General features: G+C 38.9%; 1 protein-coding gene across 1 annotated transcript in view; it reads left to right on the top strand.

The window, feature by feature from the left end:
• Positions 1-15,191, top strand: part of LOC124607584 (EF-hand domain-containing family member B) — a 367,336-nt gene that overhangs the window by 15,222 nt on the left and 336,923 nt on the right. The window contains exon 2 of the mRNA XM_047139916.1: positions 13,973-14,131. Within this exon, the coding sequence (XP_046995872.1) occupies positions 13,973-14,131 (159 nt within the window). The remainder of the gene's footprint in view (positions 1-13,972; positions 14,132-15,191) is intronic.

The raw sequence follows: 15,191 nt of genomic DNA, 5'->3' as shown, positions 1-15,191 counted from the left end.
GGACGTGTTCTGAGGCATCAAGGGATCACCAATTTAGTATTGGAGGGCAGCGTGGAGGGTAAAAATCGTAGAGGGAGACCAAGAGATGAATACACTGAACAGATTCAGAAGGATGTAGGTTGCAGTAGGTACTGGAAGATGAAGAAGCTTGCACAGGAAAGAGTAGCATGGAGAGCTGCATCAAACCAGTCTCAGGACTGAAGACCACAACAACAACATATACTAAATTCATTGTACATTGCTAACATAAAAGAAAAGATGTAGATTTTGTTTTACTTTGAATTTTGGAGAAAGTTTATAAAATTTGTGTTTTATTTACAAAAATTATACATTTAATTAGGTGTGTAAAGCATTTTTCATCTGTTGTTGTTTTGGTAGTCAGGTGACTGCTTTGCTGCTGCTCTCCATACTGGTCTACCACGTGGAAAACTTTTTTATCTCTGCATAACTGCTGTGCCACACCCACTTGAATTGAGCCAGGGGGCGCAGTGGCTAGCACACTGGACTCGCATTAAAGACGACAACGGTTCAATCTGACGTCCAGCCATCCTGATTTAGGTTTTCCGTGATTTTCCTAAATTGCTCCTGGCAAGTTGTGGAATGGTTTCTTTGAAAGGGTATGGCAGACTTCCTTCCACGTACTACCCTAATCTGATGAGACTGATGACCTCGCTGTCTGGTTCCTCCCCCAAACAACCCAACCCAACATCCACTTGAACCTGCTTACTGTAATCATTCCTTGGTCTCCCTTTACAGTTTTAATCCCCACTACCCCCCCCCTCCCCCGTGCCCCCCCCTCCCCACCCCTCACACACACACACACACACACACACACACACACACACACACACACACACACACACACACTTACTTCCAATACCAAACTGACAATTCTGTGACGCCTCAGGATCTGTCCTATCATCTGATCCCTTCTTTTAGTTAAGTTGTGCCTGAATTTCTTTTTTTCCCAGTTTGATTCAGGAACTCCTCATTTGTTATACGATCTAAACCTATCTAATACTCAACATCCTTCTACAGCATCGCATTTTAAAACCTATCATCTTCTTGTCTGAATTGCCTATCATTCACTTCCATAATGGACTACATTCCTGACAAACGTCTTCAGAAAGCTTCCTAACACTGTTTTATATTGGTTGTTAACAAATTCTATTTTTTCAGGAATGCTTTTCTTGCTGTTGCCAGTCTGTATTGTATTTCTTCTGTACTTCAGCCATCATTAGTTATTTTGCAACCAAATAACAAAACTCATCTACTACTTTTAGTGTCGCATTTCCTAATCTAATTCTGTTAGTATTGTGTGAGTTACTTTGACTACATTCCATTACGTATGTTGTAATTTTCTTGATGTTCATCTAATCTCTTTCCAAGACACTGTCTAATCTGTTCAAATGCTCTTCAAAGTCCGTAACCATATATGACAAAATTGCAATGTTCATAGTTCTCCTTTCTGAATTTTAATTCCCTTTCTAAATTTCTCTTTGGTTACCTTCAGAGCTTTCACAAATTACAGAGCTAATAACATTTCCTATCTCACTTCCTTCTCAACTGCTGCTGCACTTTCATTTGCTTTTATAACTGCAGTCTGATTTCTGTACAAGTTATAAATAACATTTTGGAACCTGTATTTTTTTCATACTACTTTCAAAATTGCTATTAAGTGTAGTCCGGTGCAATTGCAAAAACCTTTCCCTAAATGTACAAATGGGACAAGGTGTAAAACTTTGCTTCCACCGTTTGCCGATATGTGGCGGCAGCGGTAAGTAGTGGTTGAAAGAAACAGATTGCAGACATAAGGCAGTTAGCTTGGACCTTGGTCAACATAACCTCACTCAAACGTTAGTCGATTTATGTCTGCATCAGAAAGTTGTTCATGATTGAAAACGTCAGTTTACGAGCCTATTTCTCGTCACTTGAGAGGTGTTAACAGGGTGTATACGATCCGGGACAACCTGGAATTTTTTCATCTGGGAGAAAACCGGGAAAAATCCTGGAATTTTTTAGAATTCTGGGAATTTTTCGTTGTTTTAGTTTTCAGTTAAATTTTTGTAATTTTCAGTGGTAAGAACCGTTACTCTAACAAAGGATATTACTGTATCCCGCTACTGCAGAATAATACTAATACGAGAGAAAAAAACGAAAATAAAACTTAAATAGCAAAGAAAATGCGCCATATAAAATAACACAGTGCTCGTACAAGCGTCTGCCAACAGCAAAAGGCTTTTGGGAGACTATGTAATGCTTCATAACTACAAATTGCCTTCGATGAGCGTGACATCACAATTGTTTACATTAGACTAATTTAAAACGTTATGAGTGGGCTCATGCACGCACGCAGAGTCGCGTATGAATAGTACCTTCTCCTGCTTCTGGCTACAGAAATGTGGCTGTTGGCTGTGTAAGCAGCAATCAGCCACATGATACCCGGAAAAATTTTACTGGCGCGCCCAAGTTGCCAGATTCACACGTGTGCAGCAGGCCCGGATCTAGTGGGGAGTGAGGGCAAACCGGGGTATCTGAACCGGGCGACAATTTCGGGGGATGGGGTAAATTCATATTCTTGAGGAGAAGAAGAAGAAAAAAAAACGTGTTTCATAAAGCATCCAGCGAACGTCAGTCTATCGATTATTGATATCATTTTGAAACGCACCCCTGCTGGTTTTTGAACACATTCTAAGTTGATTTTTGAATGCGTGCATAGTGTACGTGATGTCTCTGCCAGGGGATTTTATTTTTATTTATTTTATTTGGTATGCGTATTCCATAGATCCGTACATGCGAGTGATTCGCCTGAATGTGGAACGTGTCAATACAATTGTACAAATACAATTAATGCTACAGAATAGTAATATAATTCAATGATATAGATATTACAAGCTGTCATTAAACTAGTATAGCAATTCTCAATATAACGTTATAACTATAACATTAACACTATAACATTAACATAATATTGTATCATCCATATAATAACTAAGAGACTAAATACATCTATTATTAAGGGAGGGCATTACTTCTGGAAAAGAATTCATCTAACGAGTACAGTGGATGGTCGAGCAGGTATTTTTTTAACATACCTTTGAACAGCGTTTCATTTTCTATTGTACATTTAATATAATTAGGCAATGCATTAAAAGTCTTTATAGCCGCATACTTTACTCCCTTCTGTACAAGTGTTAAATTTTTTAGTTCAACATGTAGATCATCTTTACCTCTAGTATTGTAGTTATGGTATGAACAATTTGTTTCATACTGAGCATAGTCTTTATTAACTACATTCATCAGAGAGTATATGTACTGACATGTTGTGGTCAGAATACCTAACTGTATAAAAAGTTTTCTACATGAGGTTCGTGGAGGAACCCCACACATGATTCTGACTGCTCTCTTCTGAGCAGTTAAGATTTTTTTTGAGGCTGGTGAATTACCCCAGAATATTATTCCGTAACTCATTAATGAGTGAAAGTACCCAAAGTAAGACGATTTTAGAATGTTGATGTCCCCAAAATGAGTAATTATTCTTAGAGCAAAAGTTGCTGATGAAAGCCTTTTTAGAGTAAGGGACACATGCTGTTCCCAGTTGAGCCTACTGTCAATGTGAACCCCCAGGAATTTAGTGGATTGCACGTGTTCTAGTTCCTGGTTGTCATGAGCAATTACTATACTTTCTAGAGTTTTATTTTTTGTGTGGAACTGTATAAAATTAGTTTTTTTAATATTAACTGAAAGAGAATTAATTGAAAACCAAGCTGTAACTTCTCTGAGTATATCATTAGCATCAGTCTCCAGATCAGCAGTAGACTGACCATCAACGACAATGCTTGTATCATCAGCAAACATTGTGAATTCACAATTTTTACTAATGGACAGGGGTAATTCATTAACATATATTAAAAACAGCAAGGGTCCAAGGACAGATCCCTGGGGAACTCCATGCTGAATTTTGCCCCATTCAGAATCCACTAGATTAGGAGATCCTTTGTTGCAGCCATGTAGAACCACCTTTTGTTTCCTGTCTTGAAGATATGATTTTAGCCAGTTACCTATAGGCCCTTTGATTCCGTAATGATAGGCCTTCTCCAAGAGTATCTTGTGGTTTACACAATCAAAGGCCTTGGAAATATCACAGAAGACACCAACTGGTGACTTCTTACTATTAATAGACTCCAAGACATCATTTGTGAGTGAATATATGGCACGCTCTGTGGAAACCCCTTTTTGAAAACCAAACTGTCTGTGGTTAATAATATTAAGTTTATCAAGATGTGCCACAATCCTGTTATACACTGCCTTTTCAAGAACCTTTGAGAATGTTGTTAAGAGAGAGACAGGACGATAATTTTTTACATCTGTAGCATCGCCAGACTTGAAAAGAGGTCTCACAATGGCATATTTCATTCTCTCTGGAACAACTCCCTCATAAAGAGACATGTTGCAAATGTGAGCAAGTACTACACTTACATCATTACTGCAGGCTTTCAACAGTTTATTAGAGATGTTATCTATACCTGAAGATCCTTTACTTTTCAATGAGTGAATTATTTTTTTTATTTCATTAACAGTTATGGGTGTTACATTTATATCATTAAAACATTGTGGGAGGTTAAGTTTCAGAATATCTAAAGCTTCTCTTAGGTCACCACTGCAACCTATTTGAGAGGTGACACTTAGAAAGTGGTTGTTAAATGTGTCTGCTATCTGTTTACTATCAGTTATTTCCAAATCGTTAATTTTTAGGACAGCAGATTTTTCATTGTCAGATGGTGCAGTACCTGTTTCCCTCTTTATTACATTCCAAATCGTTCTGATTTTATTGTTTGAACAGTTAATTTCAGATTGCATGCACATACTTTTAGATTTTTTAATGACTTTAGTTAAGATTTTGCAGTATGTCCTATAATATTTCATCTGCAGGGGATTATTGGATTGTCTAGATATTATATACAGTTCCCTTTTTCTCTGGCATGATATTTTTATGCCCTTGGTGAGCCATGGTTTTTTGCTTGATTGCCTGTTCTGTAGTCTACAGACCTTTTTTGGAAAGACATTTTCAAATATACCTGATAATTCATCAGTAAATAAATTATATTTTGTATTAACATCATTTGCAAGATAAACATACCTCCAGTCAGTCTCCTGAATGCATAATTTGAATTTTTGGATATTTTCCTCATTCATGTTTCTAATGGTTTTCCACTGTGCACTAGCTTTGTTCTGATTTGTATTAAAGTTGTCAATTGTGAGTATTTGCCCATCGTGATCAGAGAGTCCATTTATGACTTTTTCAACATTGATGTGATTAGTTTTACTCATATCTGCAAAGATATTGTCTATTAGAGTGCTGGAAGTGGCAGTAGTTCTTGTGGGAAAACTGACAGTGGAGACAAGGTTGTAGGTATGCATTAAATTTGCAAACTCTGTCTTAGAAGATAATCCTCGTCACATCTAGAAATAAACTTTCCTGCAGACAACACGGGACGGGGCTATACGAGCTGAGCGGAATAAAGGCGAACCGGTGAATGCCAACTGCTGCTTGTTGATGATTTGGTTTGCGAATGTTCAGCCTTGTTATAATTACTAGCGAAATCCATAGATTCAGATTACCTGAATGGAAATAAACAACTAACAAGAATAACAGGTAAGGAAGATAGTATATAATCTTCTTGATATATCCAAGAAAGTGAAATTTTGACAAATCTTTTGACCAGATCGCTACATGAGACAGGGTCAGTTGTAGCCCCCCGGCTAGCAGCCGCTTAGCCCGCATCTCGTGGTCGTGCGGTAGCGTTCTCGCTTCCCACGCCCGGGTTCGATTCCCGGCGGAGTCAGGGATTTTCTCTGCCTCGTGATGGCTGAGTGTTGTGCTGTCCTTAAGTTAGTTAGGTTTAAGTAGTTCTAAGTTCTAGGGGACTGATGACCATAGATGTTAAGTCCCATAGTGCTCAGAGCCATTTGAACCATTTTTTTAGCAGCCGCTTAAGTTCCAGTCCGAGAGTACCGCGGAAAACGCGTTGTACGAACATGTAATAACGCCTAACCGGAGAATAATCGCTGGATAACTAAACCGGTGATTGTGGCAGGGTTAGTGAAATTAACCGGAGAATGAGTTTTGACAGTGGTAGGAATAGTTAGAGTTAGTGATGACAAGACTGTTTGTTAGAACGAGAAAGGAGAAGAAACGGGGACATCACACAAATTATGGAAGAATATTACGATTCCAAATTTATACAAAAATTTTGTTGTACTACTTTTCGGTCTCGTGCATGAGAAACTGGAGTGTATGAATGAAATGTGAAACTATTTCCTAACGTAAAGCATTTTTGCTGTAGAAGGCCAAATAGGTATTTTCTATTGGTACTTCGTGAATTATATTCTGATGTATTATAAAAATGATCATTATTGCCAAAACAGTCTCGCTTATTTGGTGTGTGTTACAATTGCTGAAATATTTGAAAGGCCTATTTTGTTTTCTCCGGCACACAGTGACAAAATAGACATAATCAGATCGAGAAACCACACAAGTCTTGGGTACTATTTGTATTAACAGCTTTTTCAGTATTAGACAACGACATTGCCATTTTTCATGTAGTAAAACGTTTGACGAACTTTGATAAGGTAATAGTCCTTTCGCAGAAAGGAAAGCACACCATGTAAAGCCGTAGCAATTTTAGACAGAAAAATCGCTAGGACCTAAGGATTGAAGAAACATGTACTGTCTTGCCTGTCTCTTGTCCTTACTGGTTTTAGGTGCCCTATATTTAATTTTATGTCACACAGAAGAGCAAGTTATTAGCTAATAGGCAATAAAGAGTCCAGTATGTAATGTGTTGCGAATACATAGAAAGAAGGATCCTTTATTGTATGATTATATGATAGCGGAACAAACACTGGTAGCAGTTACATCTGTAAAATATCTGGGAGTATGCGTGCGGAACGATTTGAGGTGGAATGATCATATAAAATTAATTGTTGGTAAGGCGGGTACCAGGTTGAGATTCATTGGGAGAGTGCTTAGAAAATGTAGTCCATCAACAAAGGAGGTGGCTTACAAAACACTCGTTCGACCTATACTTGAGTATTGCTCATCAGTGTGGGATCCGTACCAGGTCGGGTTGACGGAGGAGATAGAGAAGATCCAAAGAAGAGCGGCGCGTTTCGTCACCGGGTTATTTGGTAACCGTGATAGCGTTACGGAGATGTTTAATAAACTAAAGTGGCAGACTCTGCAAGAGAGGCGCTCTGCATCGCGGTGTAGCTTGCTCGCCAGGTTTCGAGAGGGTGCGTTTCTGGATGAGGTATCGAATATATTGCTTCCCCCTACTTATACCTCCCGAGGAGATCACGAATGTAAAATTAGAGAGATTAGAGCGAACCATACGCGACTGGAACAGGAAAGGGAGGTAATGACAGTGGCACGTAAAGTGCCCTCCGCCACACACCGTTGGGTGGCTTGCGGAGTATTGATGTAGATGTAGATGTAGATGTAGTTTTTCTGAAGAGTTCTTGTTCTCCTGGTTACAAATTATCCTACCCAGTATTAATTGCTAGGTTTTTTTTTACAAAAAAAAAAAAAAAGTGGGGGGGGGGGGGGAAGGGGGGGCGGGCAGGATGTCAAACCGGCCGGCTGGGAGCAGGAGAGGCGCAACAGGGCATTTTAATTTCCGCTGCCCTGAAATGGTTTGAGGGCATCCATTACAAAATATACACGTTTGAATTCCACAGAGCGAAATAGTGATGTGCGGTATAACAATGTTGTTTGAAGATGCGTGGCACCTCACTACACACTTAAGACCAAATAACGTGTTTTACATATCCTCGAAGATCTTTTATGTATCAGACTCTTCAGAAAGATGTGCGCTACAAAATGAACTTATTTTTGAAAAGCTTCTTTTCTTAATTTTTGACGTTCTGATGGGGGGAAGGGGGGGGGGGGGGGGTAGTCTCCACGTGACCTATTTTTACATTTAGTGATTTTTCTGTTTCCTTTTCGTTTACTGCTCTCACGTAAAATGAAAACAAGACGGATTTCTGTGGCTGGGAGCTATCAAGTGAATTAAAATACATTCACATAATTACAGAAGGGTAAACTATGCTAGTAGTTTCACATTTTATTTTATTTTATTTCCACCTTTCTGACAGTCAAGCCTTAATCGCCTTGCAGAACAATGAAGTTATTTTTGTCGGTTTGATAAATAAATTTGGCTTTTATTAAGCTTTCATGCTGAGGCAGTCAATTTATTCCACACTATTAGCTAGTTTCAACTGTTCGCTGCATTTCAGGTGCACATTTTCATCTTCTAGCGCGTATGGCATTATGCCATAATAAAGAACCAAACATGAGATAATGCAGTACTGGTACTCCAAGAAAATTTACGTCCCGAAAACCACACTGAAAAGCTTCATATCTGGTCGAGGCCTACGTCATTGAGAGTCTGGACATACCAATGTGCACCGTAAGGCGAACTATGCGTTTTAGTATGGTTCACAAAATTCTGATGCTCTTGGAGTATCCTCTGATGCCTTGTCTCTTTTATGACGTAACGTAAGCTCTTTTAATGTTTCACACGCACGAACATACGGGCTTCCTACATCACCGTAGCTGCGCAAGCGCGATGACGTCTCTTATCTGGCGCTCTCTAACAACTGCTGAAATGAATCTATTTCTAACAGGTCACAGGAAAATATTGCGAATTGTTGTTAGGAAAGCATTATTTTCAAAGTAAATTTCCTTTTACGCAAGATGCAAGAATGTATGATGGATTTCTTAAATCACAGAGTGTTTGATCTCTTTTAAAAATCAAATCTTTGATTACGAGCTATTTAGAAGAATTTAGAGCCCAGATCAGAGATTTCTGTCGATATTAAAAATTTTGCTGGCATATTTGTGTGATGTATATTAAAGTGTAACATGTGCTAAACAGATCAAAATTATAAGTGAAAGCGTAGCTTTTCTTGTAGCTTATTAATCTTAGAGACAAATATTATATGCGAAAGCTTTTCTTTTCTTATAGCAACATATGTATATTAATTTAAACCATTAACTTTTGCTGTTGGTGAATTCGAATTTATACTTTTGTGATACGAAAATTTACAGCATACATGTTGCTGCACATCAAAGATCTTTTTTCCCCCCTGAGTATTGTTTTCTAAAGTGCCGGGAAATTCCACGCTGCTGTATAAAACCATATCCGATCAAAGGATAAGTTTTACAGTTCCGAGGGAAAGTATACTGTCACTTAACATGGCAATAGCATATTTTCACCTGGGAGAAAATGTATTTTTAACCAGGAGATGTGGGAAAAATCCGGGAATTTTTTCTCCTTGTCCGCGTATACACCCTGGTTACGCTTTTGTTTGAATATGAAGAAAACAGCGGCCGAGTCTCATCGAATGCTCTCAAGTATGTATGGTAAGGCTGCTCTTAGTGAAAGAACGTGTCGTGAGTGGTTTCAATGCTTCAAGAACGGTTATTTTAACGTCGTAGACCGGCATAGTGGTGGAAGAGAAAATGTTTTCGAAGATGCAGAATTGGAGACATTGCTGAGTGAAGACTCATGTCAAACTCAAGAAGAATCGACACAATTAGTGGGAGTGACACAGCAAGCCATTTCAAAACGTCTCAAGGCTATGGGAGTGATTCAGAAAGAACAAACTTGGGGCCCGTTTGAGTTGAAACCAAGAGACGTTGAACGGTGTTTGTGTGTTTGTGAACAGTTGCTTCAGAGGCAAAAATGGAAGGGATTTCTGCATCGCATTGTGACCAGGGACGAAAAATGGGTTTGTTACAATAACCCTACACGCAAAAAATCATGGTGATATACCGGCCGTGTTTCCACGTCGATGGCCAAGCCGAATATTCATGGCTCCAAGATCATGCTCTGCATTTGGTGGGATCAGCTTGGTGTCATCTACTATGAGGTGTTTAAACTAAGTGAAACAATCACAGGTGCTCATTATCAAACACAATTAATGTGTTTGAGCATAGCATTAAAAGACAAACAGCCGCAATACAGCGGGAGACACGATACTTTGATTTTGCAGCACGACAACGCTCGACCCCACATTGCAAAAGAGGTCAAAATGTACTTGGAAACATTAAAATGAGAAGTCCTACCACACCCACCATATTCTCCAGACATTGCTCCCTCTGAGTATCACCTGTTTAGATCTATGGCGCATGGCCTGGCTGATCAACACAACTGATCTCATGAAGAAGTCACAAATTGGATCGATTCGTGGAGCGCTTCAAAAGATGAGCAATTTTTTTGACACAGGATTCGTACACTGTTGGAAAGATGGTAGTAAGTAGTGGCCAGCAATAAAAAATACTGTGAGTGATACATGTGTAACCAATTAGTTTCATTAAAGCCTCAAATGTTGGCGAAGAAACGATGGAAGCAAAGTCGAACACCTTGTAGAAACATAGGTGTGCCTTTCTTCAAACTATCTTCTAGGATAAGTTTTTGGGTCAGTATTGCTTTGCACATTTCTACATTTATCGAGAACCCAAACCAATTTGCCTCAAGGTTTGCCTCGACCTATTTTTCCATTCTTCATTACAGATTTCATGTCAGTATTTTGTAAGCATGACTAATAGTCCAGTAATATTGACACCTGTCAACACCTGCCTTCTGTAATTTTGTCATGGCTGGCATACCCAAGAATCTCGGCAATGTTGGGCGAATGTCGCCTCTCTGTGGGCCTTCATTCCATTCGCACTCAAACTTCCAGACGTCAGACACTCAGATTGGTACCAAATATTGTGTATCGGTAGAGTATCAACGAAAACACCGATTTAGTTCGTGCTGTGAGCTGTTATCCAGTAGAAGATGTGTAAGCAGTAATTGAAAGTAACACCAAAATGACAGAGTATAGGCAAACTGTATCTGTGAGCACTGAATGTGTATGGGTAACACCACACCTGTCTATACAATTGTACTCTATAGGTTTGCTACTTGCAACTAATGAAGTGAAAGCAGACTGCCAAAAGAACATTGCCACAAACTCTGAAATGTCCTTTTACATGGCAGAAAAATGTTCTGCCATGTAACAATTTCACTCATAATCGGTTTAAAAAAAAAAAAAAAAATTGCCATCAGCAGGTTTCAAACCTATGACCTTTAGCATGACTATCTGATGCACTATCAACTCACCTACCAGAGATTTTCATATTTAGAGCTCACATATATGGTTTGCCTATACTCTGTAGTTCTGGTGTTAGTTTTAATTACCATTTGGCTACGCATATTCTACTGGGCGACAGCACATGGCATAAACTAAATTGGTGTTTTGGTTGATACTCTATCGACACACAATGTTTGGTACAGATCTGAGTGACTAACATCTGAACGTTTGGGTGCGAGGTCTCTCTGTGCACTGTCATATTCATCTTGCATGATCACATCTCCCATCTCGTCTTCATTTGCTCACTCTTCTGTTTCTATAACACTGTCATTTAGTTCATTTCCATTGTAGAGGGCCTACACACTCGTATATTCCTCTGACTGCATCACTTTGTACATGGAATCTTTCTTTGGGTTTGTGACCATATTCGGCTCAAGTAATTTGCTTTTGTCTTAGTGGCCAAAATTCTTTCATTTTTTACTCCTTATGACGCATTTCACAACACGGCATTCTCAGATCTGTGATACAAGAATTAGCAAAAGAATGAGTGGAAATTGATTATATACATTAACAATTAAATGGAATTAAGTACCTTAATGGGTATGCAGCTTCTAGTTAAAATTCAACATTCTTCCTTCACATCATTGGCCACACTGCCTCACACTGTGTGGTGTGTTACAAACTAAAAGTATTAAGACACCAGGTGACATTAGATTCAAATGTCATACACTGAATTATGATCTCTGTGATGTGTAAATTAATTATGAACAGTTCATAAACCTTCCTTAAATATATTACAGTTCAAAAACCCACACTAAATACAGGACGTACACAAAGTCCGGGAACACTTTGTTTATTGCACAAGAACAAAACATTGTACGGATATCATATGTATGTCATTTTGAAGAGAAACCCTGGAAATTTTTTCCATGTATACCGCCACAGCATAGTTTGGTAATTTGCCGATAGTCAGCGGTAGTCGCAAACATGGCGACTTCAGGTGTGGAACGAGATTTCTGTGCGTTGGAGTTTGACAAAAGCAAGTGTGCTACAGCTGTTCAGTGGATGTTTAGAACCAAGTACGGTAAGAAGCCACCAACAAGGAAAGCAGTTTACCACTGGCACAACAAATTCATTATGACGGGTTGCTTGTGCCCGGTAAAGAGAAGTGGACATCCCAGTGTGAGTGAAGTGAATGTGGCGTGCGTATGAGAGACATTCATAAGGAGCCCAAAGATATCAGTGTGTAATGCCTCCTGTGAACGTGAAATGGCTCTATTGACAGTGGGGAAAGTCCTGCGACAGAAGCTGTCTATGAAACCACTCAAATTGGAGCTAGTGCAGAAGCTCAATGACAAAGACAAGGACAAGCTTTTTGAGTTTTGTTTGCAGATGCAACAATTAAATGAAGATGGTTCACATATCGATTGTTTGTAAAAAAATTAAAAAAATTTCATAATTTCTCTTCAAAATGCAATATGTATGACGTCTGTACAGGGTTTTGTATATTACATTAAAAATAAGAATCACATTTTTATTTAAATGAGTGCTAGATTGTATCAGAACCAATGCAACATTTGTTGCCTACATTTCAAAATAGTTTCCTTAAGAACACCAAAACTAAGATGTTACATACGAGAAGGAAAAAGGAAATGACAACCAATGGAGGAGACAAGGATCCTTTGTTATGATTTCCTAAAGAAAGTAGTATATGTCATCACCCAAAAGACCAGTTACTAAGCGGTCTCTTCAAAGAGCCAAGTATCGTCGCCACCGTCTCTGTATTGAATCGATGAGGTTGTGGGAGACATCTCCAGCACAAACCCCCATGCTGCTGGAGCTACTATTACTCTTTCCTCTTTCTGCAGGCACATCATCAGAAGCACGCAATGAGTTACAGTAAACGAAACCCATATACAGACCGTCCCCCCCCCCCCCCCCTCCCTCCAACCCCTGCTTCCTGTCATACGTGTTGTGCAGGTCCAAACAGCTTCACAAGCAAGTCGTCAGTTCATCAGAACAGCAGAGAACATTCTGGTGGGCTTCAAGAGCAGAGCTAAGCTTTATATAAGGATGCTGTTAACTTCCCAAACGAGAAAGCGATGGTATGTTGATAGACACAATGAGAAACACACAATCACACACACAAATTTCAAGCTTTCGCAACCCACGGTGATGAAGCAACCTTGGGTTATGTAAGCTTGAACTTTGTGTGTGTGTTTGTGTGTTTTTCATTGTGTCTATCAACATACCATCACTTTCTCGTTTGGAAAGTTAACAGCATCTTTGTTTTATATATATTCTCTCTCTCTCTCTCTCTCTCTCTCTCTCTCTCGACACTGTGGATCGTGGAATAATGACTCCCTAACAACTTATAAAACAGAAACAGAATTCCCCACACATCCACCTCGAACTACCATTCCGTGGTGAAAGTCAGTTAATTTCCATTATGTGGCCATAATCGTGTCAGATCCCTTTCCACATGTATCACCTGAGTACAAATAACACCTCTGCCAATGCACTGCCTTTTTATACCTTGTGTATGTAATACTTCTGCCAACTGTAAATGTACATATCACTCTCCCATGACTTCTGTCACTTCAGTGTATTTACTGTCTCACAGCACTGGGTGTCGTTGGCAGCAACTATGTATCTGTAAATATTGCAAACGCCAAAAAAAGATTTTTATATTTGTATATTAACACAGTTATCACAATTAGTTTATTGTGTTTCATTTGTGGCTTGAAGTTTATTTATTGATGTTTCAGCAATTATCTTAGTTACATGTTGCATATGGCTTTATGTTGTTGAGTGTGTTTCTCTTCCCCAGGCTGGGATTAGTGTGCCACTGGATGACATAAAAGAATGTTTCAAATTTGTATCTCTTGGGGAACAACTCAAAGCAGTCGGTGTTAAGGAGGAACATGAAAAGAGGACCTATCCAATGCAAAAATCGGATGGGAAGCGGTATGCTGGATTATATACGGATGTAAGATGATAGAAAAGAAATACTTCAGCTTGTAGCAGTTGGTGTCCTTGAATATTGCTCAGTGCTCCATGTATCTGCTTTGACCCATTACATCAGATTTGGAATAAACAGCGTAGTTACACCAGTTACTAAGACAACCATAGGTAACATTTAACAACTGGCTGCTTACATGCTTCGAGATGGTGACCAGAAGATCGATCATTACGACCACAAAAGAGCATAAGAAACATGCGGACTATTTCAGACACCAAGTGAAGTAAAGCTAACAGGACAGCCACATGAACGAGGGTCATTTCGAGTGGGGCAAACTAAAAATACTACACTAAGACTAACATCATTGCAATAGACATGTAATCAAAAAATAACATGTACCAATTCCTCCAGAATAAACCAAAGAAAAGAATACATAAAACACACAGTTGGAATTGAATATCTCACTTGATTTATATAGACAGTGATACCAGACATCTCTCCTCCTCCCTCCCTCTCCTCCCCTATAATAAATAAATAAAAAATATTTTCCATTACCCATCCCGAATGCACCTTGCCTCCATGACATCACATTTGAAAAAGCAGGATGGTGGGGGCAGCCAAATGAATATTATTAAGAATCAAAATTATAAATATGATCACTACTACATGTTTCACTCGCAACAATTTGAGCTATGCTCTTGGGTTCCTGTTTAACCTCAACCTCAAAAAACGTGTCACATCCCAAAACAACCAAATATTTGTGAGAAGCAAGATTATAAATATGATCACTAATCATTTCACTCACCGCTATTTAAACTGTGTTCTTAGGTTCCAGCCTAACCTTACCCTTGGAAATTGTGCCACATACAGAAAGAAACAGACAAATGTTTGTGAGAACCGAGGTTATAAATATGATCGTTACTGATTTCTCTAGCAACAATATAATCTTCGCTCTCAGTTCTTGCCTAGCACCACCCTTGTAACTCATGATTTACTTTGAATAAACAGCATAGTGTACATCAGTTACTAAGACAATCACAGTTAACATTTAATAACAAGCTGCTTACATCCTTCGCATCATACGCAG

The sequence above is a fragment of the Schistocerca americana genome, chromosome 1 (genome assembly GCF_021461395.2).
Source record: "Schistocerca americana isolate TAMUIC-IGC-003095 chromosome 1, iqSchAmer2.1, whole genome shotgun sequence".
NCBI lineage: Eukaryota > Metazoa > Arthropoda > Insecta > Orthoptera > Acrididae > Schistocerca > Schistocerca americana.
This window is presented reverse-complemented; position numbering and strand designations above follow the sequence as displayed.